The sequence below is a fragment of the Coffea eugenioides genome, chromosome 10 (assembly GCF_003713205.1).
Source record: "Coffea eugenioides isolate CCC68of chromosome 10, Ceug_1.0, whole genome shotgun sequence".
NCBI lineage: Eukaryota > Viridiplantae > Streptophyta > Magnoliopsida > Gentianales > Rubiaceae > Coffea > Coffea eugenioides.
Window position 1 is genome coordinate 3411129 of NC_040044.1, and position 27742 is coordinate 3438870.

Consider the following 27742-nt stretch of genomic DNA (forward strand, 5'->3'; position numbering starts at 1 on the left):
TACACCATAAACCAATATCTTCTTGAAGTCCATTAATATCAGTGCATCACTTTCATCCTCGACGAACAGAACTCAAAATGCTCACACCGGATTTTTTAACAAAATCTAAGAAGCTCATTTACAATTCCCTGATTGGAATTTATAAAAATCATTCTTAGGTAAAAAACAAGGACCTCCCTTATTACAGAGACCTCCCTTATTGTGATGAAAACACAATAATGCCCTTTATTAATTGTCAACTCATTGAAAAACTCTATCAAATATTAAAACTCTCTCATCGATTATTAACCAATAATTCAAACCACAATTTTTTCTATTTAACTATCTTTTCTTTTTCTCATATATCTATTTTTCTTTCAAACTCATTTATCTATTATTATCAACCAAATGCGTACTATCGCTACTAATATAATCACCATACACGCTAAACCACCAATACTTGTATATCTTACTATCTATTCCCAATCCTCGATTTTCTGTTATTAGTAAATAGTTTCCTCGCACCTATTTTTTTCCCATTTTTTGATAGGTATTAGCAAATTGAAATTGTCAAATGACAAATTGAGTGCTAATTTCATTATCAAATTAGATGGAATGAAGATAGTGATAGTGATAAAAAATAAAATTAAGGACAAGAAGTGGAATAGAAACTAAATATAAGTTATACTATTATGGTTATCATGAAAAAAAGTGTTCTTGGTATATATTTATAACTACATTGTGTTTCTATTTTTGATTTACAATTATTGATATTATTCCTATAGAGAGAATTTGATTGATTTTGAACTCTGTGCCAATGGAATATATTGAATATTGATATTAGTAGTGATTGTTTAGATTATTTTGTATTAAAAAGGTGGCAGTCATGGAATTGAAATTTAGGAATATTGATGAATATTATAGTATATTAAGTAAAATCTAATATTGTTATGAAATTGTAAGTAAGTTTTTGGATATATGATGTAGCGTTTATAGTTGATACAATGGTCTGCATCGAAAATTTTTAGGTAAAAGAGGAACAATAGAACAAAGATAAGTGCTTATTTAATGATAATTTGGATGTTAATAAGTAGGTAATAGTGGTAAAAAATAAAGATAAATGAAAGAGAGACTGTAAACCATTTTTTCCTTTACATTTTTGTTGTTAATTATAACTCAAAGGTATTATAGAAAATTGGGGGAAATTATAGCCTTTTGGATCTAGAATATTACTTAAATAGTGAAAATAGGGGAGTTAAGTATAATTTTTAGAACTTGAGATGAGCTTTCTGCAATTGTTAAAAACCTCAGGAGAGGTATGTGAAATTAACCCAAGATGAAAAGCTCCCACCATAACCGAAACATATAACTACCCAACTCCCCCATCTCTTACGCCAACATCAGTAACTTCCTCCCTCTCTCGTGTCTTTTCAGTTGTTGCCCATAATGCCTTTTTATAGCCATTAACCCCATTTCTTTGCTCTTTTTTTTTTTCTTTTTTTTTTCCCCTCTCTTCCTACCTACCTGCTGAAGAAGATGGAAAACGACCAGAGCAACATTGACGACAAGGGTACCACTTTTGTGGTTGACGCCAGCACTTCAGATTCCCCGACACCTTTAATGACTTGCCCTGACGGTCAAGAAATCTCGCCACCAACCCCTACACCGCCATTTCTTGATTCTGCTCCAGGCACTAGTGGGACCAAAAACGTCACCTTTCCAAGCCTGAAGTACCACCAAAAACCCAGGAAAAAACGAACCAAGTTGGTCAATATTGCCGAGCATGGGGTTAAGTCTGGTGGGAATATTTCCAAGCCTAAATGTGCCAGAAAGCCTGACCCTAATGCACCCAAGATCACCAGGCCCTGCACTGAATGTGGCAAGAAATTTTGGTCATGGAAGGCTCTTTTCGGGCACATGAGATGCCACCCGGAGCGCGAGTGGCGCGGCATTAACCCTCCTCCCAATTTCAGCAGGCACCACCACAATGATGCCTCGACATCAGGAACCAAGGAGAATTCTTACTGGATGTCCGAGGAGGATCACGAGGTCGCCGTGTATTTGTTGATGCTGGCTAATGGCCGTGGTCCTGATGCTGCTGCTGCTGCTGCTCATGAGTCCCCAACTGTGACTACTGCTTGTAATAATGTGGCAGTTCAAGGAACATCGGAGTCTGATAACGCTGCTGCTTTGATGGGCTGTGGAGATGTTGATGAAAATACTGCTGCTGCTGGTCCTTCTTCCGGCTTGTTGAATTGTACGCGATTTGAGTGCTCAAGCTGCAAGAAAGTCTTCGGTTCTCACCAGGCTTTAGGGGGTCATAGGGCTAGTCACAAGAATGTCAAGGGTTGTTTTGCTATTACTAAAAATGACGGCGAGGAGGAAGACAGGACGGGAGAAGGGGAGGTGGTAAAAGATGGCACTGTAGAAGAGGACAAGATGTTGATGGTATTTGGGCATAAATGTACCATCTGTTTGAGGGTTTTCTCAAGTGGTCAAGCTTTGGGCGGCCATAAAAGGTGCCACTGGGAGAGAGGGGATGAACCATCAGGACTCACTCAGGACCTCAATCCCTTTTCCTCAGGAAAGGAGGGTTCTTCTGGTTTGGACTTGAATTTGCCTGCCCCTGCAGAAGATGATGATTCTTCTTCGTCCTATTATTCAGGCCTGGCATTAGATTTGCGATTGGGACTCAAGCCCTGATTAAAGGTCTTTGATTTGCTTTAGTTGATTGCTCTATTTTAGGCATTTGTGATACTAATTTGTACGACTTATATTACTATTAGATAGTTGAAAAGAGTTTCTTCATGGCTGCAAATTGGAAGCCAAAGAACTCCACTGAATGTATTACTAATTCATCGAAGCTATACTTCTCAGAACTACTAGTTCCTAATACACACAGTGTTACCAAGTAGTGGTGGTGCAATTGCTGAAGCATTTAAACAGACATTCATACACTGTTCTCAGTATATAATGTTTCTTATGGTTGGTCGTTATTGAACCCTCGGTCCTTTATATACATCTAGTTGATGATATAGTGCATAATGTTTCTTATGTTTGGTCGTTATTGAATCCTCAGCCCTTTATATACATCTAGTTGACGATATAGTGCATAATGGGCCCTGTTTGACATGTCTTGTTTTTATGTTAATGCTTTTTAGGTTCTTTCCTTTTCTGTTATGACAACTTACTGTAGCTGCCAATATTTATTGGAATACAGGGGAACAAAATCCTGTTCCTAGACATTTCTTCCCTAGCATGTTCACCTAATTAGCTACTGATGATTGGATTGTTTGACTTCATTTTAGAGGGAATTGCCAATTTGCTACTCGACATGGTTAAGGTTCTTTAATACTTACAGTTCTTGCCTGTTTAGCTGTGTGTCTTCTTGAATCTCTTTCTGTTATGTCTCTCCAAGCTCTTACATAGCACACTATTGGAGAGCCATATGATTGAATTCCAGCATGGTTTAGGTGACATTTGAGAGATTGATTAAGCAGAAATCAGCTGGATTCATAAAAAGATTATAGACAATTTATAGTCAATAGTGCTGGCTCAACCTGACGTAAAATAAAAAGGCAATTTTTGAATATAAATCCTAGAACAATATGCCAAATTGCAGAGAGTTATAGCTATTAGCATGAGAAATAAGTGGTGTAGGGTGAATGTCCTACTGTAGATTAGCTTTCAGATTTAGTAGGCCAAAAAAAATCTGATGAAATGGTTCACTTCACTTGGTGAGTATGTCGTCAGCCTATTAGAAAATCAGCAGTTTCCTTTGTTTGAGCATACTTTTGTTAAATAACATAGAAAATTGACCTGCCTTATTATACAAGTTAGTGAAACCCAATAGTGCTTGAGATTTTTGTTTTCCACTTTTTTAAGCAATAGTGTGTTAGATTTACATTGAAGGAGTTTATAGATGATCATACGCCAACATGTGACAACGGCTGTCTCCATGTCAGAGGATATAGATCAGAAACAAAATGAATCAAATAATCAAGTCTCCCTGTTAAAAAAAAAATTTGGTTTTTTCTTTTTATGTTAAAAAAATTGGTTATACTTCTTTTAGACAAACAAACTTTAATCTCGGCGCTACTTATAAAAAAATTGGATTTAAACCACAATCAGTAATCTGAATTCAGGAAGCGTTCATATGGTGTTCCCTTTAAAGCTCTCTGCACATCTTCTCCATTCTTGATCTGCGTTGATAATGAGCCAGAGTGTATCTTAACCTGATGGCTACTCAGGTTTCTGTGTGGTAGCTTCAGGAAGTCCTGAACATCTATTAGTTTCTGTGAAAGCCATTTATGACAAGCTCATTAGGCACATTACTAGTTTCATAGGTCGAAAGCTTTTAAGAGATGCTCTTACCGTGTGGTTTCTGACAACATCCTCATAGTAGAGGACAATGTGTCTAGTGGTTTTGAAATATTCCAGAGCCCTGGCGGTAGTCTGTTCTTCTTTCTTGAGATTAGGTACAAGTCGTGTGGTATTGATTGAAGGCTTGTAACTCGCAAGTACTTGAGCCTTGTTGAAGAATTAAAATCAGAAAGCTAGGAGGTAAGGCAGAAACCAGCATAACTTAGTTAAAAGCTAGGAGAATTTAAGAGGAAGGAAGGAAGGAATCTGGACCTCTTGTGGTGAATGCACATGAGATTTGTGCGTTCCGTTCAACAATTTAGCATCTTTGTCATAGACATTTGCAATCAGGGATATCATTCTGCGCAGATGATTTCTTCTGAAGAGATATATTGCATGTACACCTCTCTTCTTGAAGTATTCTGCTATCCCTTCATGGTACTCTGTCAATCCCTTCAAAAGGTTCACAGTTTGTAAAGTTCAAATGGCACAGAACTTTCACGAATTGTTTTCAGAAATTGACAGGCCTACATTTGACAAAAGGAACTACTGTAATTTCACTTCACAGCAGCAAATTTCCACTGACAAATCAAGTCAAGAACATTCTGCTTCAGGAACTATATCAAAATCTCTTTAATGACATTTTTTGAGTTTGTGTGATTCAAGCTTTACAGCATGTTCCCTCCTTTTAGCTGGTACTGCACTAAAAGCTTGTGCTGGCTTCATTTGAAAATATCTGATAATAAGAAGGAATTTTCTTTGTGCACTTATTGGCCATTGGCAAGAAGTACTTTGCAGTAATCAGTTCCAATGGGAGCAGACATTCACAAAAATTGCTGGTATTGATGAGCTTCTCATTGTGGTGGAAATGGAATACGTCGATGTAGATAATTAACCTCTAATGGCCATCACGGCTAGCAATGCCTCCTTAATAGATGAACTAAAGACAAGTTTTTGTCATAGTTCCAGTTAAATGTAGTCTGAAGATGAAGACTGAAATAATGCAGATTATCATATTTATCGAGGGCTCAAAACTTGCAATTAAGACCTCAAGCTATTGATGAAGAAAGAGAAAACTATGCAACAACATTGGCAAAAAAGGGTAAAATGCAGCATTTTCACTACGTCAACCAGAGCTTGGTTGTGAGCTACTAACCTGGTTAAGCATCCATTTAAACCCGACTGCAGCTGAACACTCATTCTTTGATGCGCTGCTGTACCAGTCCAGATTGTATACCTTATCCATAATCCCATATATCACAGATAAGTTCCTCCTCCTATCTCTTGCCCCAAAGATTTCACCATTTGAGCTGACATTCTCATGGCTATTTAACAATGTCTCAAACCATCCACTGCCAGATCTCTGCATCGATATGATAGCAAAAAATTTTACTGGATTGCAGGCACATTCTTGCCTACATTGAGATCAGACCAATTAATTGTGAACAATCCAGATCTTTTCAGAAACTAAAATGAGTTTCCTATTTACCTGCTAAAGGTTTTGGGTTCTGGAAAATGTAGATATGCAGTTTCACTTATTTCAATTCCAGAAGCTGGGCATTGTTTTTGAATCTGTTTGAGTTTTAGCAAATTACTATCCCTGAAATAAGCCATTTGCGTTGTACAAATTGAGAAAATGTACACTCCACAAACCATACTGAAGAGTAAGACCGCCATTCTCAATAGCAATGGAGATTTCTTTGGTGTCTTTATCACCAGTCTATCCTGTATTCATTAAAGATTAAAGATTTGTTAGTTCTTCTGGAATGCCAAAAAGGGCCGCCTATTATAGTATGAATCTGGTTTAATATAACATGAAAGTATTAAAGGGACGCTGCATCTGTAGAAAGCATACCATGTAAAAGACACAAGCTAAACTGAAGCTTCCACCTAAAATTTTCCATTAAACTGTGAAGGGCAGAATCAGAAGAAGAATATAGAAACAAAAGTAATTTGTTTATTTTCTTTTATTTTTTTTTTACTGGTTATTTTTTCACTTACGCAAGAACAGTTAGAGAAATGAGGAAAAAGAAATGGTCAGCGTGAGGCTACTAGGACAAGATCAAATCTGACCATGAGCAAAATCCACTCTCCTCATGAGGTTCAACAACTCCCATGAGTAGTCAAGAAGAATAAAAGCCCTTAGAGTGCGTGATCCGGGTTTTTTCTGGCCGGATTACAAGTTGACAAATGAACTTATTTCCCATAAATCTAGGTCCAAAAGAACTGAACTTGACCGTTAAAGCTGGAAATAGACATGAAACTGAGAATAGAAAAAGCAAGTGGCACTTGTACCTCAAAGACCTTAATCAACAAGGATATTTCCTGAGCCGTCTTTCAGGAAATGTGGAAGAACATAAAGACGCTTTAAAAAGAAAAGAAAAGAAAAGAAAATGGTGGGGTATAGCTTGTTTTTCTTCCTCAAACTTCACCACTGGTATAGTTATGTTGGTTGAACACTGGAGATGACAATTTGAACACTCGTCATTTCAATTGTTTCATACTATTCCACAAGTGGAGCTCTTTTCCGAGTATTTCAATGGTTTTGGTTTGTTTTTTGTTTACATCTTAATCTAAACACCTATAATTATAAATGCAGGTTCCAAGAATGGCAATGTTAATGGCCAAAGTTTTGCGATCGAGTGATGGAATAACTACAACCGACCGAATTTGTGTCTAGTTTTCCAATTCTTGTGTACAATGGATTTGGTAAAAGCACAAAATTTTTGTTGATAACATAACTCAAATGCATAAAAATTTCAGGTGTAGACTTCACATTTATAGCTACGAACGTCCATCAATTGCGAATAGCATCAGGCAAAAATAGTTTATAAGGCAGACTATACTATTCTTGGGCATGTGTAAGGAAAGAATCATGAGCCAGTAATATACTAAGCTTATCCAGCAATTGTTAAATTACAACTTGCTTTTCTTGCAGATGAGTTTGCAAACCAGTTGGTCCAACTTTCTTGTAAATTTCGTCAATTTTATGTCGCCAGGAGAAAACCATTCACATAAAACCATCCTAACTTCCACTCAACTTTCTTGAAGAATTTCTGAAGCAGAAAAATTCAACGTCAGTTGTCTGTGAGTCTTCTTCTTGTCGACTTAATCAACAATGGCTTCCTTGCAGGATTTTTGTCCTCCGGGGTCCAAGTCAAACACCTCAGTTCCAAAGTGAACTACTGCCCACAGTCCGGCGTCCAAATTTGACGGCTATAAGGCCCATGACCACAATGAGATATTAGTACTAATATTTATATACACTCTGACGGCCAAATTTGACGGCCACGAGGCCCACCAGCCACAAGTACATTTCTTGGCAATGTTTTAATCTGATTTCTGGATTTCAATGCAGAAGTTTTTCATCCATACAAATTGATTAATGAAGCCTACAATGCCTTAACAAGTCCTAGAATCTAACACACACACACACACACACATAAGCGTATAAAATCTGGAATTTTTTACTATTTTTTTAGAGCAAATTTTATATGCATTGATAATGTATGCATTATCACCGTCGTTGAATTCATGATATATGTGTAAAAGTTGAATTTTAAATTTAAATTTTATATAATTATGATTCATTCAACGCAGTAGACAGTGTATAAACTGCCGGTATGTATAAAAGATTATTTGCATTCTTTTATGGCACTGAATACTAGAAGCTCAAAAGGGCCAAGAGCAATTGGGAGAGTGGGTGGAATTCTAAAAGGAGTGAGAGTGTTGAAAATAATGAATGTCTTCATATGTTACTAATTAATCTTTGTTATGTGTGGAGAATTATTATTATATTATAATGATAATGATACTACTCAAAGTCCAGATTTGTTTAGGCTGAAATATGTCATTGCCAAAGTGCATTCCATGTCTCAATTTTCAGTAATTAATAGCACACCATGCTGACCTGAAAACTGTGACGTGTTTTTTGGTACTTATATGGGAGTGTCACCATTGAATTCACTAATTAGTGCCAAATGCATCTTCTTAAAATATGAAATGGGCATTGATTTGAGTTAGTAGAACAGTGTATGCAGTAGCATATGATAAACAGAAAAATAATTAATGTTGTTTTGGGATGAACATTTTTAAAAAAAAAAATTATGTCTGATTTTAGTCACCATGCTAGCTGGTGCCTACTCCTAAATCCCAACTTCCAAGTGCAATCAAGCTGTGTAGTGTCGGTGGAACTTTTCAAGGGCTTCTGCAATTGTCTACGACATGTTAAAAAAAAAAACACAATCTAAAATTTAATAATGTCTTCCGTCTAAATTCAAGTACATCAATCTCTCAACCTTGACCTGTTCTTTGTGGGATGGTACAAAATTAACACCTGTCTATTTCAGCGGAAATGGGGCAGGAACGCTTGTCAGTGACAACCGTTCCTGAAGGTTCACGACCACGATGTGGCCTCAAAAATTTGTGCGGCTCAGATTACACCATGTAACTCGATTTTCACGCCATGTGTGGGACCCACAAAAAAGTGTTGTAAAATTACGTCGTGTGCAAAGTAAGTTACATCGTGTACAATGGAAGTTACGCACCGTGAAAAATAAATACAACTCGCAGGTGCAACCGTGTCCCTATTTCAGTTGTTCCATCCATACAACTTGCAGCATGGATCCTGAGGAATTTGACACTTCCTTAGAAATCCTAACTCAGAATTTTCAACCATTGGGGCTTGTTGTGCATTTAATAAGAATGAAGTGCCATCGATGATAAAAAAAAAAAAAAAAAGTTTGATGTTTGTTGGGCCAAGAAGTCTTTGCCATTAAATATACACAAGACTATTCCGGTGTATAATCGTCCAGTTGATAAAAGAAAAAGACGTAAAAAAAAAATCTATATTTGGATGCAGTTGGGCCAATTTCTTGGATCTTGTATATAAAATTGATGTTAATGGGGAGAAAAATATCACAAGCTTATTCCAATTCCAAATTATTGGAAGCATTTAAGTTCACTTGGATATTTTCTGGGATGGCTTCATATGACCGCTAATGTAATATGGCAGAAATTCTACAGCTGCAGAAGAATTCAAGGATCAGTTGTCTATTTTGCTGTCTGTCGACTTAATCCACAATAAGCTTTTCTGCAAGATTTCTGCGATTCTTCATACTTTTCTGCGATTTCTGGAAGAGATGGTCAAACAGCTCACTCCAAAGAGAACCTGCTTTCTGCTGTCCGACGTCCAAATTTGACTGCCCAAAGGCCAAAGGCCACCGTGACATCTGCGTCGTTCCCCCATGCATATTTTGGTACTCTTTTTTAAGCAAATGCGCATCCTAGATACATGTTCTCAAAAGAATAAAGAACAATGAATGAATTAGTAGGATGAAGAACAAAAAAGCAATAAGATGCTACTCACGTACCACGATTAAGTGCTCTCCACTCTATTTATCAATATTTTTCTGTACATGAATTTGATGTTTTCCTGGACAGATGGTATCCCTTTTCTGATATACTAAAGTGACATTGAACAATTTCTACTCTTAACTGAATACTATTACTTGTGTCTTGCAAATATTTTAGAAGTTGACTATTTCGGTTTTTTTATTGCACAACTGTAATTTTGACACAAACTATTTATGTAGTTTACGATCCAATTGCCCAGAAACAAGACAAGAAATCGAATAAATTAACTCGTATGATCAACTACTAACTTCGAACGCTTCAACACTCCTAAAAACTAACGACCGATCTCACACCATTGCCCCCACGCTTCCCCCTTCCCCTGGCTCTCCTTGAAATTTGAAGCGTTTCTGCTACCTCCAAAATTGTTCAAATTTTACAGTTACTCACAAAAAAAAAAAATTTATTATAAGTGAAAGAATTTGAACTCGAAATCTCTTACTTATACTCCTTTCTCCCTGCCTCCAACATTTAGACAATAGAATTTGGAAATAAAAAAAAATTAGACCATGCTATTGTTATTTTCTTTCTTTAAAAAAAAAAATTTTTTAACAGCGGAAAGGTAGGATTTAAGAAGAGGAGAGGAGACAGAGGAATTTGATTCTAAGACATTTAATTCTTGAGATCTCAATCTTAGCTATTAGACTAAAACATTCTCGGCTATTCTTATTTTCTTTCTTATAAATATTAATTTACTTAATATTTAACCTTTTTTCATATGTCAGAGTATTTGGAATACGTGCGAAACAAACATTCACTTGCGAATTTCGCCGTGTGTACTTTTATATACTAGAATCGAATGTAAATTTTGTTACTTTTGCCGCTTTTGGAAAAAAAAAAAAGAATGTAGATTTTGTGGTTTTATGTGGAATATTTCTATTAGGGAAATTTGCCAAATTGGTCCCTAACATTTACCAAAAACACTTTTTTAGTCCTTAACATAAAAAATCAGCCAAAATGATCCTTCACATTTAAATTATGAGCCAATTTGGTCCTATTGCTCGTTTTTGCTCATTTCTCCGGCTAAAAATAGCACCCCCCCTCACGTGGTCATATTTTTAGGGGCAAAACCGGAAAACACATTTCATTGAATATGACCGTCTTCATCGGTCTTCAGCTAAGCCGACGAGGCTGAGGCTGTTTATATTTCTGTTGAATGCCAACCCACCGCCGTCCGTGAGTAGTTTTGAGTCGGATGATTCCAAGGCTGAGAGGCAGTGGTTTGTTGACGCGTTGAATGCTGCGCAGATTAATCAGAATTTGGAGGGCTCTTCTCCGCAGTCTGTGGCGGTTTCTGGGGTGGAGGAGCCGGCGAGGAGCCCTGATTTTTTGTTTGGTTTGGAAAAGGGTCATCCCACGCCGGCGAAGTTGCAGGATCCTCCGCCGGTGGCCCCTACGGTTATGGTTCGGCAGGTGATAGGCGAGCCCGTGGTTCCTCCGGCGGCGGAGATTCAACGGCAGATGCATGAGTTGCAGAAGATGCAAATTTCAGGCCATGATCAAGATATGTACAGGAGGAAAGTCGATGAGTTTTACCAGCAAAAACCTCCACCCCAGGCTCCTCAGGCGGAGCAGGTTGCGCCGGTGACAACTCCGGCGCCGTATTGGCAGGAAAGACAAGGGCCTTTTCCAGCTGGGGTTGGAGTTGGAGTTGGGGTTGGGGGAACCGAGCCTCCTCCTATGTACCTAATTCAAACTCCGGCGGTGATTAGATGAAGGAAAGATGGCTTCTTTTGACCGGTAATGAAATGTGTTTTCCGGTTTTGCCCCTAAAATATGACCACGTGAGGGGGGGTGCTATTTTTAGCCGGAGAAATGAGCAAAAACGAGCAATAGGACCAAATTGGCTCATAATTTAAATGTGAAGGATCATTTTGGCTGATTTTTTATGTTAAGGACTAAAAAAGTGTTTTTGGTAAATGTTAGGGACCAATTTGGCAAATTTCCCTTTCTATTATGTATTTTTATACCATTAAATGCATTGCTAACTACCCCCGTACTAGTCAAGTAACATTTATTATAAATGACAGCTGAAGACAGTTTCTTTTACTTTGCAATATTTAGTGAGTAAATGTTGCACACCTATTAGACACAAACTTCAACAAATAATTAGTTGTACAAAAAATTCAGAATCCACACATTGTAAAAAATATGTTACATTTATTGCACCATCCAACAACAATCCTAAGTAAGGCTGTCAACGGATCGAGTTTAGGCCCAAACCCGATTCATTTTTCTAGATACAGAATAAGTGATAGATCTAGTTACTCGAATATAACCCGAATCCATTTTATCTATAAACTAAATAGATAAGATATAAATTTACATGGTCCGACTCGTTTTGAACCCGAATCTGACTAGTAATTATTTTAATAAAAAATTATATATTTAATTAAAGTTTGCTACTTATTTTTAAATCAAAAAAGATTTTCTATAAATTAAATTATTGTTAGAAGTAAATTAATTATACTGTTAATATTGTATTGATAAATTTTATGTACAAATAAAAATTATAGTACTTAGTTAAATTTTAAAAATGGATATATCTAACTTGGATCCGAATCTGACCGAGTCCAAATATAAACCTATATATTGAGACTCGTCCTGATCTTTTTCAAAAAAAAAAAAGAATCGTCCGGATCTAGATCTGAATTCAAATCTTTTCATTACATATTAATCTAGGTCTGAAATTATCAATTTTGACTCGAATTCAACCCCGTTAACACCTTTAGTCCTAAGCTCCTAGCTTCGCTGGGAGTGGCAACCATAACTAAAATTTTAGATGTAGAAGTACTTTTGAGCCTTTTGCTTGATACTAAGTTCACTACTGAAAAACAATTTAAAATAAAACATATGCATCATTTTCACTAATAATTGAAACAACTTGAGGAAACAATTATGACGACATTGACGAGAATACGATATTTGATTTTTTTTTTTTTTATGGACACGATAGATTCTAATCTATACTTACTCCTACTCTATACTAGGGGGAGAAGATGATCCAAAGGGGTCGAGAAGAAAACTCGAGGAGACTGAGCTATCACCGATCCAAACGAGTACCACGCACCCTCTAGTGAAATTTTTCAAAAAATTTTGAATTTTTTAGAATGCATGCCAAGGGATTTGATCCCTTGACTTATATTCAAGTAGAGTTTTAAAGCTCTCTTGATGGTCAATTACTAGAATAGTTGATTATACGATATTTGATTTAATCGGGGGTTCTTTTACTTTGATATAGTACATTTGACCTTTGGCATAAGCTATTGAATTTCGCCATTTTCTCGCCCCCTTATCCAATTTTTTTAAAAAAATTGAGAACTTCATTAGTTAGGTAACTACGGTATGGGACAGGCAACTGGAGTCTTATAATGACTAGAACTGTCAATGGGGCTGGGCCAGCCCGAGCTCGGCTCGCTTGGCCCGACAGAAAGCCCGATGAACCCGATCATTTAGTGAGCCGGTCTGAGCCTGAGCCTAAAAATTAGGCCCGAATTAAATGTGAGCCGAGATTGGGCCTTATTAGGCTCAAACCCGATATAGGCCCGGCCCTTTAATTACCTATATATATAATATTTATATTTTGATATTATGTATAATTATATATCCAAATATATTATTACTAAATACTAAATATATACATAAATTACAAAACACAAAAATACATCTAAAAACTCTTTCATGAGCTTTCTTGAGAGCCAATATTGGTAATGCATAACTAAATCTCTAATTTTTCTTATTGGTTGAGTAAATTTTTGTATTGGCATAATATTGGTTAATTTTTTTTTGGTCTACAAACACAAAAATCATCAAGCATATTTGGATTTAAATCACAAGATTATAAAAAAAGTTTCAACTTTTAAAGATGTATTGGCTGATGATCGCATGTTTTATTACAATTTTTCATGCATTTTGAATGGATTAAATATAAATATTGTTGAAAAATTTTTGGTTTATATACGTTTTAAGAACTATTATTTGTTCATGTTTAGTTTTAATATTATAGTCTTGTAAATATTAAATTAGTTTTACAACTTAATAGTTATAGTAATTATATTAAGAAAATTAAGGAGTAATAAGTGAGCTTGGACTAAACCCGATTAAGGCTCACAACCCGAATATTATGTGAGTTGAGTATGAACTTTACATTTACGAACCCGAAACTCATAGCCCGAATCCTGAAAATGATTCAAATTAAATGAGCTGAGCTTGACCTCATCAAAGCCCGGCTCATTAGGCCTGATTGACAGGCCTAATAATGACAGCTAGCAAGGGAATGACGTGCATAACTGGTAACCGTAACTAGACTTATTTGACAAGGACCGAATTTTGTTTCGCCTGCAACTCTGCAAGGCAGCAGCTATCAATGGGAATCAACCAAATTTGGCAACTGCATATTAAAACCTTAGAATTCTCCCCTTTTTTTTAAAAAAAACTTTTTCTCCTTTTTTTTTATAACTTATATGAGTACAAGATTAGATGATTACAAACTACAACTGAAACCCACAACAAGGGATCAATACAAATGAAGCATATCAAATCAATACTACATATACAAATAGTGAGAACAACAACTCATACGGTAAGAAAAATAATAAATTACCTGTCAAAGTTTGAGATTCTAACTTTTGAACTCGGCAGCAAGGGTACCTTAAGGTGACCTTCTTCTTAAAGTATGGTACAATAGTGCTCCTAATGTAAGCTAATTATGCAGCGGTTACACCATTTCAGATTATGCAATTAGAATCATTTATTGGATGAAATCCCAAATTTTTCCAGAATTGCAGAAGCGTCTCGTCTGGACCGTCGTTTCTTGAAGTTTTTGTAGAAAAATATATTACAGGCACGGCACACTCATAATTGATAAGTTTAATGTTTTAACCTTTTTGAGTCATGAAAACAGCCAATGCTAACACCTATCTTCGGATTATTATCCTATAAATTGTTGGGGTCTTGACTAACAATGGGCAATAGAACTATATAGCGTCTTTTCATGGACAACAAATTCAATTTTGTCTGCAGCCGTTTGTTTGCAGTCCTAGAAAAGTGATAAAAATTAAATGGAAATTCGATGATGCTACTAGTACGTACAGTACTATTTTTCTCTCTGCGTGCCCCAGATGACTCATTCCCTCCCCAAACGTCTTTGACCGGTTGCATCCCTTAGCTGGTGCAGTATTTCGTTTCCTTCTCCATAAATAGTCCAGATTGCCGTCAGTTTACAAGTTCCCTGCAATTTGCAATATTCAAAATTGGCTTCTCTTGAATACATCTTCTTGCTATTGGCTCAATGTGGAATACGAGAATAGATGACTGAACCTGAATTCCTCATGCAAATTAAGTCCTTGAATTGATTGGTATTGCCATAAGGAGTAGTATTAATTTTGGAAAGGAATAGGAAATTCGTCCTCATTTATTATGAGCTTTTGACTAGATGAAACCTTTTAAGTCAACAAACAATCAGTCTGCTGTTAATTTTTACAGCTTTGCAGCTGTCGCTGACAAAGTTGTTTCTTTGGTGACTCGTAAATTTCGAAAACTCGGTAGACAATCGGCAAAGCTGAAAATTTTGGTAGGGATTAAATTCTTATTTGTCTAATTCTTTGCCAAATACACGGTTCTTTAAGACCTAAACCTAGAAGCCAATTAAAGAACTCGTAATCTAGAAAAGTAAGAAGTTAGGACCAGATCAATCTTGCTCTACTATGGTTGAATTAATCTCAAGTTATATATTTAAATTTCCGGTTTCTGCACACCAAAAGCTTTAATATTTATGCCATAAAATGGGGTCATCTAGAATCATGAGAGGTTGGTACTTGGTACTCTCTAGCATCCCAAATAAAAATTAAGATCTTAATTTGTCCAAAAATTGCATCTACCCTTTACTCATCTTTTAACTTTTAGAAGAATTTTTGTAACAAGTGTAGTTAATTTAACTTTACAAACACTTATATTTAGAGACTTACTAGATTTAATAACATTTTTTTTTTCTAAAGACTTACTGTAACGAGCACTTATTAGACACGCCTCTTTTACAAATATATACTCCTATCATTTATACAGTCCCGCCAATTAAAAAAAAAATGCTTGATTCATACTCGTTGCTCTCTTGCTCTAATATGGCTCAAGAAATAAAATTTACCAACAACTCTGATCTATCCTCCATAAAAAATGGGGTGATCAAGAATGGTAATCTCAAGAAGTAAAAAATTATCAAGAACTCTAATATTCACCCTATAAAGAATATGATGATCTAGAATGGTAAAAGGTTAGCGCTAGATCAAATCTAGTTTTAATATAGTTTAATTACTCTGACGAATAAACGTTATCAAAATCACACACCTGTATATTGAAAGTCAGTAGTGCTTTTGTAACCCCAAAGAAATTCGAATTGGTCTCCACAAGGGACATGCTTTTGACTGAATGAACTACATGGGTCAAAAATGAATGAATATAATGCTATAATAACGTCAAGAAAGCTGCTGTGTATCTACTTTGGTGCTCGTGAGTTTGGTGCGACTTTAATATAAATAAATATAAACGCGGGTTTCAGGTTATACAGCACTCAACACTTAAAAGTCGTGCTCAGAGCAGTGGATTGACTCTCGTAAGTTTCACCAAGAGCACGACTTATAAATCCTGTCAAAAACAAAAAAAATCTTTTTTTTTTAGTCCACGCGACTTTAAATCCCCGCGTTCCTAAACGACGGTACTCCCTCCATCCCACTTTGATAGTCCTGTTTCTTTTTTCACACAGTTTAAAAAAAATAGTTAACTTTATTGAAAAAATAAATTTAGATTGCTATTTTCCTAAAATACCCTCACATTAAATAGAGTACAACTTTATAGGAACTTGAATTGATAGTAAAAAAAGAATCGACTCTCATTAAATGCGATAGGTTCATAGTAACAACAACTTACATTGAATAAGGGCATTTTAGGAAAATTAAAATACAACTACATTCTTCAATTGGAAAGTGGACTACAATTTGTGACAGACGAAAAAGGAAAACAGGACTATCAAAGTGAGACGGAGGGACTAGAAGAATTCCTGAAATCTAGGAGATGATTTTGTTTTTATCGATTGAATCTTATGTCGTTCAGTATACAATTTTTTTTAAAAGTAGTCTGTTATATAAGAAAATTAATAAGAGCTATGATATACCATGAGAAATTTGAAACATATTGCACCGGGTGACTTTGTATTATTCTTAGGGTACTATATGTTGTTGGTTTAATATAAACATACTATTGATTTAATATGATGCAGCCGACAGTTTATTTTGAATTAATTAAGGATGAGATACCCTCGTAACACAGTAAATTAAACTCCAGGATTTTTTTTTAATAAAAATTAGTCAACCAAAATAATGATGGCAACCTTAGAGCAATTTTACGGAAAAAAAAAAATTAGCTGAATCCAAATAAAACCGGGTGCTAGATTAGCTTTTCTAAAAATAAACCAGGTGCTGGAGCACTCGGAGGAAAGATAAGAGTGCTACACAAATCAAAGTAGGCATCACCGTTGAGGCCGTAGTTGATGCTACTATTGTACTCTAGCATAATAGTCGTTTTTTTTTTTTTTTTTTCTGTTTTTAATAAAAGCAAATTTCATTCATCAATCAATTGATGGAAATCGTTCAACGCGATTAAATATGTTATGTATTAGAAACAACAGATCAAATCTATATATGATTTAACAGATATAATAGAACTGAAAATTTTTTGAACTGATCTGAAATATGTAAGAGAAATTTCGTGGATAAAAAGAGTTTTCGATGATGATATCGTTGAGATTAAATTGAAGATTATAAAGTAGGAAAATATTGCGGAGACCCTTGATAAACAAATAAATGTGAACAAACAAATATGCGCGAACCAAAGTTTATCTCTGCCTGTGACTAGAAAGCTCCTTTGTCAAGAAATCAAGACCGGTTAAAAACCACGACAGCACCCACGCTCTATTAGTTGAGTCCCCATGTCAATAACGGGGCGGCCTCTATATAAACGTCCCTGCCAAACTACAGACTCCAAGCGCATCAGCAAATATCAAGAAAACTGCAACAAATTAAGTTGCAAACAAGAGACACTAGGCACTAGCGCCCCTTGATCAATTCATCTTTGTGAGAGGAAAAGACACTAGAGGAGAATCATCATGGCCTCGTCCATCGATGTTTTGATTACTAAGCTGAACAATTACATTGGTTTCATGGGTTTTATGGGAATAGGCATTGCCTTCCTGTTGTGTTTTGCTGTGCTTTTATTGGACTACCTGAGTTTTGCTGCAAAAAAGAAGATTAAGGATGAAACCCGGCTGAAGGAGGAAATTGAACCACGCATCAACAACTCTGTCACCGACGAGGGTCCTATTTCCCAAGGCAGGGCAGCTGGAGATCCCGAAATCATTATAGTTGGAGCTGGTGTAGCTGGTGCTGCTCTTGCTTGCTCTCTTGGGAAGGTAAACATTTCTCCACTTTCATATCTGGTTTGTGGATGAGTAATACTTGTAACAGAACTCGGTTAGATTTTGTGTCAAAGCCATGCCACAAATGTCGCTCTAGCTTTTTCAAATCTTTAACAAGATAAGAGGAGCCCGGGGTGAGAAGAAAGAAGGTGAATTCTTACTGAACCAACAACAAAGACTTTTAACCACTGAGCTATTTTCGTTATCCGACAAATGTTGCTTCAGAATATATATTAGTACATGCACAAATGAATGGACATAGAAAACAATGAGCACCTTTCTTCTTTCTTTGGGATTTCCTAAAATTTTTGCAAAAATCTGTGTGGGTTTTGGGGGGGAAAAAACACTTTTTATACTACTTCATCTCTTTCTGATTTGTTCTACTTTTGCTGTGACAAAATTGATTCCTGTCCATAATTTTTTCACCAGCTTGTTTGCTTAAAAGGAAGCAGATTAATTCTTATGGAACACCAAGAAGTTATAGAGAGAAACTTGTTGCTATGCACCGGATGTCGTTTAACGTGTGTTGTAAAAGGCAAAAATCAGAGTGCAACCAAGCACAGTTCTCCGGCCACTTCAACTAGCATGCAACATGGAATCCGGATTGCTTAACTGGCTTTTTAGCTTCTTGTTTATACCGTCCGAGATTTGTTTATCTCTTATATTATCTGTACTCGAATTAATTATAAACCTATGTAACCCGAAAAGAATATACGCAGGCCGGCTTTCTTGCCTTTTTTTTTTTTTGGGTTAATTAGCCACATAGGCACATACCATACTGTCTGTCGCATGCAAGATTATTCTAAAGATTGTCACCACATCTTACCGTTTTTCAGCCCTTTTGGAAGACAAAGTCACAAAGTGCATGCTTATAGTCAATTTCGTATTAACATGCTACAATATCTTGTCCTGCTTTACAGGATGGCCGTCGTGTACTTGTAATCGAGAGGGATTTGTCTGAGCCCGACAGAATTGTGGGTGAATTGCTTCAGCCAGGCGGCTATCTTAAGCTAGTTGAGCTTGGTCTTGAGGGTAATTAAGCATCAAAAGAACTTCAAAACTAATTGCTCTGATAAAAACAATAAAAGAAAATGATGTTTTATAGAATCGTATGTAAATTCAAGCTTCTTTCTACGATCAAGATGATGCTCATGACTTACTGAGCATATTCTTGCGATGACAGATTGTGTAGAAGGCATCGATGCTCAACGAGTTTACGGTTATGGGCTCTTCAAAGATGATAAAAGGACCAAAGTTTCGTACCCCTTGGAAAACTACCGTTCTGATGTTTCAGGAAGAAGTTTTCACAACGGCCGCTTCATTCAGAGGATGAGAGTAAAGGCAGCCAAAACGCCCAAGTATTTCTCTCCTTCCCTTTGCGTCTCAGATGCGCCTACTCAAATAGGATATAATAACGTTGGATTCTTCGAATATTGAAAAATTAGAACCATTTTACAATTTCGAACTTTGGTCTTGGTAAAACATTACTTAATTACTAGTGCTCGCTTTTTCACCCTTTTGCTTTAATTGGATTTTCTAGTGTAAGGCTGGAACAAGGGACGGTGACATCTTTGATTGAAGAGAACGGAACTGTCAAAGGTGTGAATTATAAGACTAAGGTGGGGAAACAAATTACAGCTGATGCTCCTCTTACCATTGTCTGTGATGGATGCTGTTCAAACCTGAGACGTTCTCTCTGCAACCCCAAGGTCATTGATCCTAACTATGTTAATGACTAAAATCCACAACCTAGGAATAAGCATTTTGATCAGTATTGATTTTTTCCTTTTTGCCAATTGAACTAGTCTAATTCAGATTTTACTGCTGCAGGTGGATATCCCTTCTTCTTTTGTTGCCTTGGTCCTAAAGAACTGCCAGCTACCATACCCAAATCATGGACACGTCATCTTGGCAAACCCTTCACCCATTCTGATGTATCCCATCAGTAGCTTTGAGACTAGGTGCCTTGTGGATATTCCTGGTGGTCAGAAAGTCCCTTCCATTCCCTGTGGAGAAATGGCTCAATATTTGAAGACTGTGGTGCTTCCACAGCTCCCTCCCGAGGTCCATAGCGCATTCATATCAGCAATTGAGGAAGGAGACATCAAAGTAGCAACAAACAGAAGCATGCCAGCCACCCCTTGTTCCACCCCAGGTGCAATTTTGTTAGGGGATGCATTTAACATGAGGCATCCTTTAACAGGAGGAGGAATGACAGTGGCTTTGTCCGACATTGTTGTTCTTAGAAAGCTATTGAAGCCTCTGGACGATTTGAATGATGCTGCTGGACTGAACGAGTACCTTGAGGTCTTCTACAGCTTGCGCAAAGTGAGTACTTGAGAATTTTTCTGTACGATCCAGTAGTATTGCTGGTTTTTAGTTCAATCACTTTTCATAAGCCTCATTTGCAGTGAAAACATAGAATAAACATGTTAAGACTGACAAAATTGATTGTTATTTTCTTGCAGCCAGTGGCTTCTACCATCAATACTTTGGCTGGTGCATTATATAAAGTATTCACTGCATCAGATGATCAAGCAAGAGCAGAGTTGCGCCAAGCATGCTTCGATTACTTGAGCCTTGGAGGGGTTTTCTCAAATGGACCAGTGGCTCTGCTATCCGGTCTCAACCCAAAGCCATTGACCCTGGTGATGCATTTCTTTGCTGTGGCTATCTATGGCGTTGGCCGCCTTTTACTTCCATTCCCTTCACTCAAACGTGCATTTATTGGAGGAAAACTGATTATGGTACAAACCCATCTCTCAGAACTCTCTGCTGATGCATTTTAGCTAGTAATGTGCTATCATTAGTCTAAAATCATCTGCCTGATTTTTTTTTTTTTCCTTTCAGGATGCAACGGGTATTATTTTCCCAATTGTGAAGGCTGAAGGAATCAAACAGATGGTGTTCCCTGTTTCCATTGACAGCATATTGTAGAGCTCTTAACTGAACAAGACAGTGAATTGTCTAAAACAATTCTTTCATTGTAAATTTTTGTGAATCATTTCCTTCATGCCTCCGGGGAAACCAAATTGTAGATGGCAAAGTTTGTTTCTTCTTGCTGTATACCAACCAGTAATTACAATACTCAGCTCCAGAGGATGCTAATGACGCATCACTCACTCTTTTTGTTTGTACAAACATAAGTCGTTTAACATGGATTACTTTTGTACTCTCACTTACTATCCATGAATGAAATAATCTAATTTCAGATCTTCCCCTGCCGTCTTTTAATTAGAATCTGGTCTTGCCTTAGTTTAATATCCTCAGACTACAAGCCCTCCTCCTCCTTCCTTTCTACTTTCTCTGTTACTATGACAAAGAAATGAGAAGCAGGAAGTTGTTCATTGGCCTCCAAAAATTAAAAAGAACGCTAAAGAGTTGGAATCAACATATGAGCATCAAAAGGAGAAAAAAGAAGTATTTACCAGAAAAATAAAGAAAACAGAAGTAACAAGTATAATCCATCTACTGGTTTGATTGAGTATGTAAAGAACATGTTATGCTGTTTTATCATGACTCTAGCCATCAGAATCTATCTACTGGCTTATTAATTAGCTTTCTTTGATACGTAGTTGAAAATCTTAAAAGAACTTTAGCAGTTTCTTTGGATGATTTTGATGTTAAATGGTAAAGAAAGTTGGAACCAAGGGCCAAACTTGAACCAAATTTCTTGTTTAGAGGGTTAAAATGAAATTTTCTATTTTCACTTCCAAGCCTTCAATTGAAATTCGTTTTCCAATATATTAATCCAAAGTTTGCAATAAAAGTTTTCTAAAAATTAATTAAACAGGATTAAACTTTAGTACTATCTCTTACGCCCCACACTCCCCAGCTCAAATAAATAACTAAAAAAATAAACAATAGAAGAAACAAAAAAATAATACAGTACCTTTAAAAAAAAAAAAAGGAAGAACAAAAAAGAATATATACTTTGTGAAGACAGCCAAAGGGGTCGTTTGTGGAAGAAGACTTGAGAAGCTGCTGCTCCGCCGCATAGCGGCAGAAGTAGACCCAATTACCACCGGAGAAGGAAACCCTTTTGTGTATATAGCTTCCCAGACAGATTAGATTCGACTTTAATTCTTTCTCCAACCAAAAAATGGACACTGCAATGGGGGAAGCTGAAGCAGGTGAAATACTCCCGGAGAGGACAATAGACATGTCGGCGGCCTACGAACTGCTGCACAAAAGCAAAGCTTCTGTTGAAGAGATCGTCGCCCAGATGCTCTCCTTCAAGAAAGATTCTCAACCCAAATCTCAACTCCGCGAGCTTGTCACTCGGATTTTCCTCAACTTTGTTGCTCTCCGCCAGGTGTCTTCCTTTTCTCGCCCCTCTTCCTAGTTTCTACTACTATAATTGATGTGGGATTTTGAAATTTGAGCGGCAAAGCTGTTTTTTTTTTTTTGGGTAATTGAGGGGTAAAGTTGTTGGATGAAAGGATTGGACCAGCCCCCATCAGGAAATAGGAAAAGAAAGAAAATGGAAAGTTAAAAAAATTTAGCTATTTGGGGGCAACTTACACTATGTTGGGTGTGATTAATTTGGTTCTTTCTTGTATACTGGTATCTTTGAACTCTTCTCAGTGGCTTATTTTGATAATTTTACGGAGTAATTAAGTGGTAGAATTTTCTTCGTGAGAACTCTGAAAATCAAAGATTGTACATTGAATCAGTGGAGTGACATTATGTTGTGGACATAACACCTTTGGCTACATTGTCTACTGTACTGCTAATTCAAGTTGACAAGTTTTTGTTTTCCACTTTGTTTTACAATATTAATGTTTGTGGAGATGCTGTTTTAGATTTCTAAAGCAACTCACCCCCCCCCCCCCCTCTCCTTAAGAGGGTGGAGAATCACTTGGATATTTTGTTGAACAATTTTACTGTTTAATGGAGTTATTTTGCTTCTCCTAACAGGCAAATAGGTCCATCTTGATTGAAGAAGATCGTTTTAAAGCAGAAACAGAACGAGCTAAAGCACCCGTAGACTTCACGACCCTGCAGCTCCATAATTTGATGTATGAGAAAAATCACTATGTTAAAGCAATAAAGGCATGCAAAGACTTCAAGTCCAAGTATCCTGATATTGAACTTGTGCCGGAGGAAGAGTTCTTTAGAGATGCACCCGAGGATATAAAATCCTCTGTCATATCTAATGATACTGCTCACAATTTGATGCTCAAGAGGCTCAACTTTGAGCTGGTTCAGGTATGCTTGTCTGAAATATCTCTGCAGCTATGATATCATAAATCCTAAAATTGCAGATATGGGTCTAGCCTGAGCTAAAGTAGAAGTTACTTGTACATTTTCAATGCGCTTTCTTAACTATTATTGCCTCATCTAGGTACACTGTATTTGTACATTTTCAATGCGCTTTCTTAACTATTATTGCCTCATCCGGGTACACTGTATATCCACTTGTTTCATATAGTTTGAACATTGATTAAAGTTTTTTCGGATGATGCAAAAAATTTGAGAATCATACCTGATCCTTTTGTGAACTTCACTAGAATCCCCATAATGATTATGGACTTGTACTATCTAAACAATGCACTTGTTTGGCTTTTTACACGACTTTATGAATACTTGGCAATGTTTGATTGTAAAGTTCGTGCAGCTGTCATGAAAACTGTTCTTCAACATGGTTTTGTCTACACATATTCAGTGTGGCAAATCTCTTATTCAGTTCATTTTCTTTCTGTGTTTTCTTTTGATAGTTTTAACTGTCAGATATTAAGCTAGCCAGCAAATATTTCCAGTATTCATAGGAAAACAGTAGCCGCATGCCACTAAGTATACACTCATCTGATTCTGTCCTTTGCTCATTTTTTTTCCGCAAGAGGATTGATTGTTAACTAATTGTTTGATGCACCAGCGGAAAGAACTCTGTAAACTTCGTGAAAGATTGGAACAACAAAAGAAAGCCCTCCAGGAGACCATTTCCAACAGGAAGAAATTCTTATCCAGTCTCCCCTCTCACCTCAAATCCCTGAAGAAGGCATCCTTGCCTGTCCAACACCAACTAGGTATTCTGCATACCAAGAAACTGAAGCAGCAGCAGTCAGCTGAGTTACTTCCACCTCCTCTGTATGTGGTTTACTCGCAGTTAGTTGCACAAAAGGATGCTTTTGGAGAGAATATTGATCTTGAGATTGTAGGAAGTTTGAAGGATGCTCAAGCATTTGCTCGTCAGAAAGCAACTAAAGACTCTGGTAACTAACTTCATGGTTTATGTCATACTTATCAAGTAGTCACTGTGGTGATCAGTTAAAATGATATTGCAATGTGTCAAACATAGCATTAAACAATTATGTCCCTTGGATTATCTCCAACACTGCCATTTATACTCTTGTGACTTTTTCTGATGTAACACTTGTTGGGCTTGAGGAATCCTTTGTGGGAAAAATGCTTTTAAATGTTCATCAGAAGGACAAATGCTTTGGGCTATTGCTTGATCCTAATTGTAGCGCTTAGTGCACTGTTATTGACCTTTAGAGACATTGATAAAGAGGAATTAAGTACAATTATCCTACGAGTTAATTTGATTCTTAACTTGATTTGAACTTTTATCCATTATTGTTTGTTATAGTGCCTTTGTGCCCTTGTTGATGGTTAATTGTAAGTGGTACAAATTTTCTGATCTAAAGCCTTTTGGCATACACCCCCATGCTTTTACTAAAAAGAAGAACAAAAGGAAGAAAGAAAAAGATAATTGTTTGGATCCACATAATCCTTGGGAGTATGCCTCTTGTGGATTAAGTGTTGGTTCATCTCTTATGTAACTTGTTCTGGTGACCCAGGCATTTCTACCAACTTGGAGACCTCTAGGTTGGATGATGATGTACCTGATGAGGAAGATGATGGACAGAGAAGGAGAAAGCGACCAAGAAAGGTGGTGAGCAAGGACAATCTTGACCAAGCAGGACTATATCATAGTCATCCACTTAAACTTCTCCTTCATGTACATGATGATGATGCTTCAGACTCGAACTCTCCCAAACTTATCTCTTTGAAGTTTGAATATTTAATGAAATTGAACATCGTGTGTGTTGGAATAGAAGGTTCACAAGAAGGACCAGAGAATAGCATCTTATGCAACTTATTTCCTGATGACTCTGGCCTTGAGCTTCCTCACCAGGTATGACATTTCTGTGCACGGTATGGAATTATTCTCAATGCATATGGATTTCACTTTCTGACTGGTAACATGTTCTGCATACTTAATAGTCGGCCAAACTTCGCTTGGGTGATTCTTTTAAGCTCGATCCAAATAGAACTTCACGCCCTTATAAATGGGCACAGCACTTGGCGGGCATTGATTTCCTTCCAGAGTTGTCACCACTTCTTACGAGTCATGAAGCTTCAAATGAGGAGACAGCTAAACATGCTGCTGTTCTATCTGGCCTGTCACTATATCGTCAGCAAAATCGGGTGCAGACAGTTGTGCAAAGGCTTCGCGCTCGGAAAAAGGCTCAGCTGGCTCTTGCGTGAGTCACTGCATTGCATGTCTAGAGTCACGAACCATAGGAACAACTAGCTTAGATTGATGAATCTATAATGTAGTCTAGCAGAACAGAGCCTGAAAAGTTTTCTTTTTTTTTTTTTTTTTTTCAATGTCCAAAGATATCTCAAAATCTGTACCAAGTTTCTGATTTATGTTTTCTTCAGGCACTGATAGCTTGCCTTATTCTGCTTTTCAATCTCTTTTCTGCTGCTTCAATTTTATGTTTGTTTCTGGGTGCCATTTATGCTGTGTGCAATTTAATCTTTTTAAGGCACATCTTTTTCTCTTCAAAATGTTGAACATGGTGGGCCTATTCTGTTGATCTGATTCTTTGTCATGAGATTGACTAAGCATCAAAATATGGAAAACTTTGGTTGACTTACAGGGAGCAGCTTGACTCGTTGGTGAAATCTAAGTGGCCAGCTCTAACATGTGGAAGTGTTCCATGGGCTTCACATTCCCCCCAGTGCAGTTTGCATGACTGGTCACTCATTGGCTCTTCACCTAATCATACACCATCATTGCCCGTCTCTGATGTGGAACAAGTTCAGGGTCCTGATGCCGAGATAGGTGGAAAATCTGGTGTTTCAAACAGAGTAGTAGAGAACTTACAGGAAGATGGGGAACTTCCATCATTAATGTCAATTACTGCTGTAATTAATGATGTTAAGCTTACCCCTTCTAAAGGTTCTGATCTCGATCTTCCCAGAAGACTGCCTTTGATTTCAAAAAGTATTCTATCTCCAGCTAACAAGGGGAAATCACCAAGTTTTAAGAGACATGATGAGGATATAGATCTAATTTTGGACTCCGAATCTGAGCTGGATGAGCCTGCTGTAGTTGAGCCAGAAACTGACAATGCACCTGTTAGCAGGGCAATTGATATGGTTGAAAGCTCATGGGCTGATTGTGGCATTCAGGTGTATCGTCTTACTTTGCTAAGAACGCTCAATAATGGTCAAAAGAACTTCAAGTTAGAAGCCAAGGTAGAGCAGCTTGTTTAGTTCCCTTTACTTCATCCTTTGCTGTGTTTGTGATTACTTATTTGGTGCTTTCAACAATTTTTCTGGCAGATTAAGATTGGCATGGAGTATCCACTTAGGCCTCCACTTTTTGCGCTGAAACTTTACTGTAAATTACATGAAGCAAACTATTGTGAGGTAGATCTTTCAGAGTGGTTTAATGAACTTCGTGCTATGGAGACAGAGGTATGGAATAGAATTTCTTTGTTGATTTATTTCATAGTTCTATCTGGTGTAGATACTAGCATTAGCTTCCCTGCATAAATTTGAGAATACAAACTTTGTGATTATACAAGCTTTGGAAAAGTGTTGTCTTAACACATCATTAATCTTGTTTGAGCAGTTATCTGAAACTTAAGAAATGTTTTACTTGATTTTTGAGGATATCCACCTTACGTACTTGGTTGCCTGCAATTCTAACAAAAGTTGTCCTTATTTACTTCCAAGTATTGCCTTTAGTTTGAGCGTTCCTTTACTGGCTTGTCGATGAAGAAGTCCATTAATGTTTTGCAGGTCAATGTTCACATAATCAAGTCAATACCATTAGATCAAGAAAACTTAGTCTTAGCTCATCAGGTGCATTGTCTTGCAATGCTGTTTGACTTTTATATGGAAGATGGAGATTCGTCAGTTAAGAAGAGAGAGAGCACTTCTGTAATTGATGTTGGCTTGTGCAAGCCTGTGAGTGGTGCACTGGTTGCCCGATCCTTTCGGGGTAGGGATAGGAGGAAAATGATTTCGTGGAAGGATAATATTTGTACACCGGGCTATCCTTACTAGTATCTTGTTTGGGATTACAAGTATGTTTCAATTTCTGCTGGTTGCTTTTTTTGTGGTCTTAATTTCCAACCCTTTGCGCATGCTTACTTACGCATTGGCTTTGGAGGTACCTCCTGAGATGCAATATGCAACTCCGAGGCAATAAAGGCTAGGAAGTTCTAATTGTGTGTTTCAGCAGCATTTTATTTTTCATTATTGTTTTTAATTTCTGCGGGA

At 37.0% G+C, this 27742-nt stretch overlaps 4 protein-coding genes across 4 annotated transcripts; 3 read left to right on the plus strand and 1 right to left on the minus strand.

Annotated features, from left to right (window-relative positions):
- The first annotated feature begins 1515 nt into the window (after positions 1-1515).
- LOC113749255 (zinc finger protein ZAT3-like) lies at positions 1516-2890 on the plus strand. Its single transcript, XM_027292943.1, has one exon. It carries the CDS (start codon positions 1516-1518, stop codon positions 2680-2682), a length of 1167 nt encoding a protein of 388 aa, XP_027148744.1. The 3' UTR covers positions 2683-2890.
- A 1216-nt stretch (positions 2891-4106) lies between these two features.
- On the minus strand, positions 4107-6054 carry LOC113748623. Its single transcript, XM_027292112.1, has 5 exons — positions 5831-6054; positions 5498-5756; positions 4615-4794; positions 4354-4509; positions 4107-4274 (listed from the first exon to the last, which is right to left on the minus strand). Exons 1-5 carry the CDS (start codon positions 6016-6018, stop codon positions 4107-4109), a joined length of 951 nt encoding a protein of 316 aa, XP_027147913.1. The 5' UTR covers positions 6019-6054.
- Positions 6055-17802: 11748 nt separating this feature from the next.
- LOC113748790 (squalene epoxidase 3-like) lies at positions 17803-21432 on the plus strand. The gene is made up of 7 exons (XM_027292339.1): positions 17803-18211; positions 19138-19249; positions 19401-19575; positions 19758-19926; positions 20048-20545; positions 20686-20964; positions 21068-21432. Exons 1-7 carry the CDS (start codon positions 17909-17911, stop codon positions 21152-21154), a joined length of 1623 nt encoding a protein of 540 aa, XP_027148140.1. The 5' UTR covers positions 17803-17908; the 3' UTR covers positions 21155-21432.
- Positions 21433-22152: 720 nt separating this feature from the next.
- On the plus strand, positions 22153-27700 carry LOC113749015 (THO complex subunit 5B). Its single transcript, XM_027292641.1, has 8 exons — positions 22153-22532; positions 23138-23428; positions 24096-24432; positions 25021-25358; positions 25448-25707; positions 26110-26710; positions 26798-26932; positions 27260-27700. Exons 1-8 carry the CDS (start codon positions 22320-22322, stop codon positions 27524-27526), a joined length of 2442 nt encoding a protein of 813 aa, XP_027148442.1. The 5' UTR covers positions 22153-22319; the 3' UTR covers positions 27527-27700.
- The last annotated feature ends 42 nt before the right edge of the window (positions 27701-27742 follow it).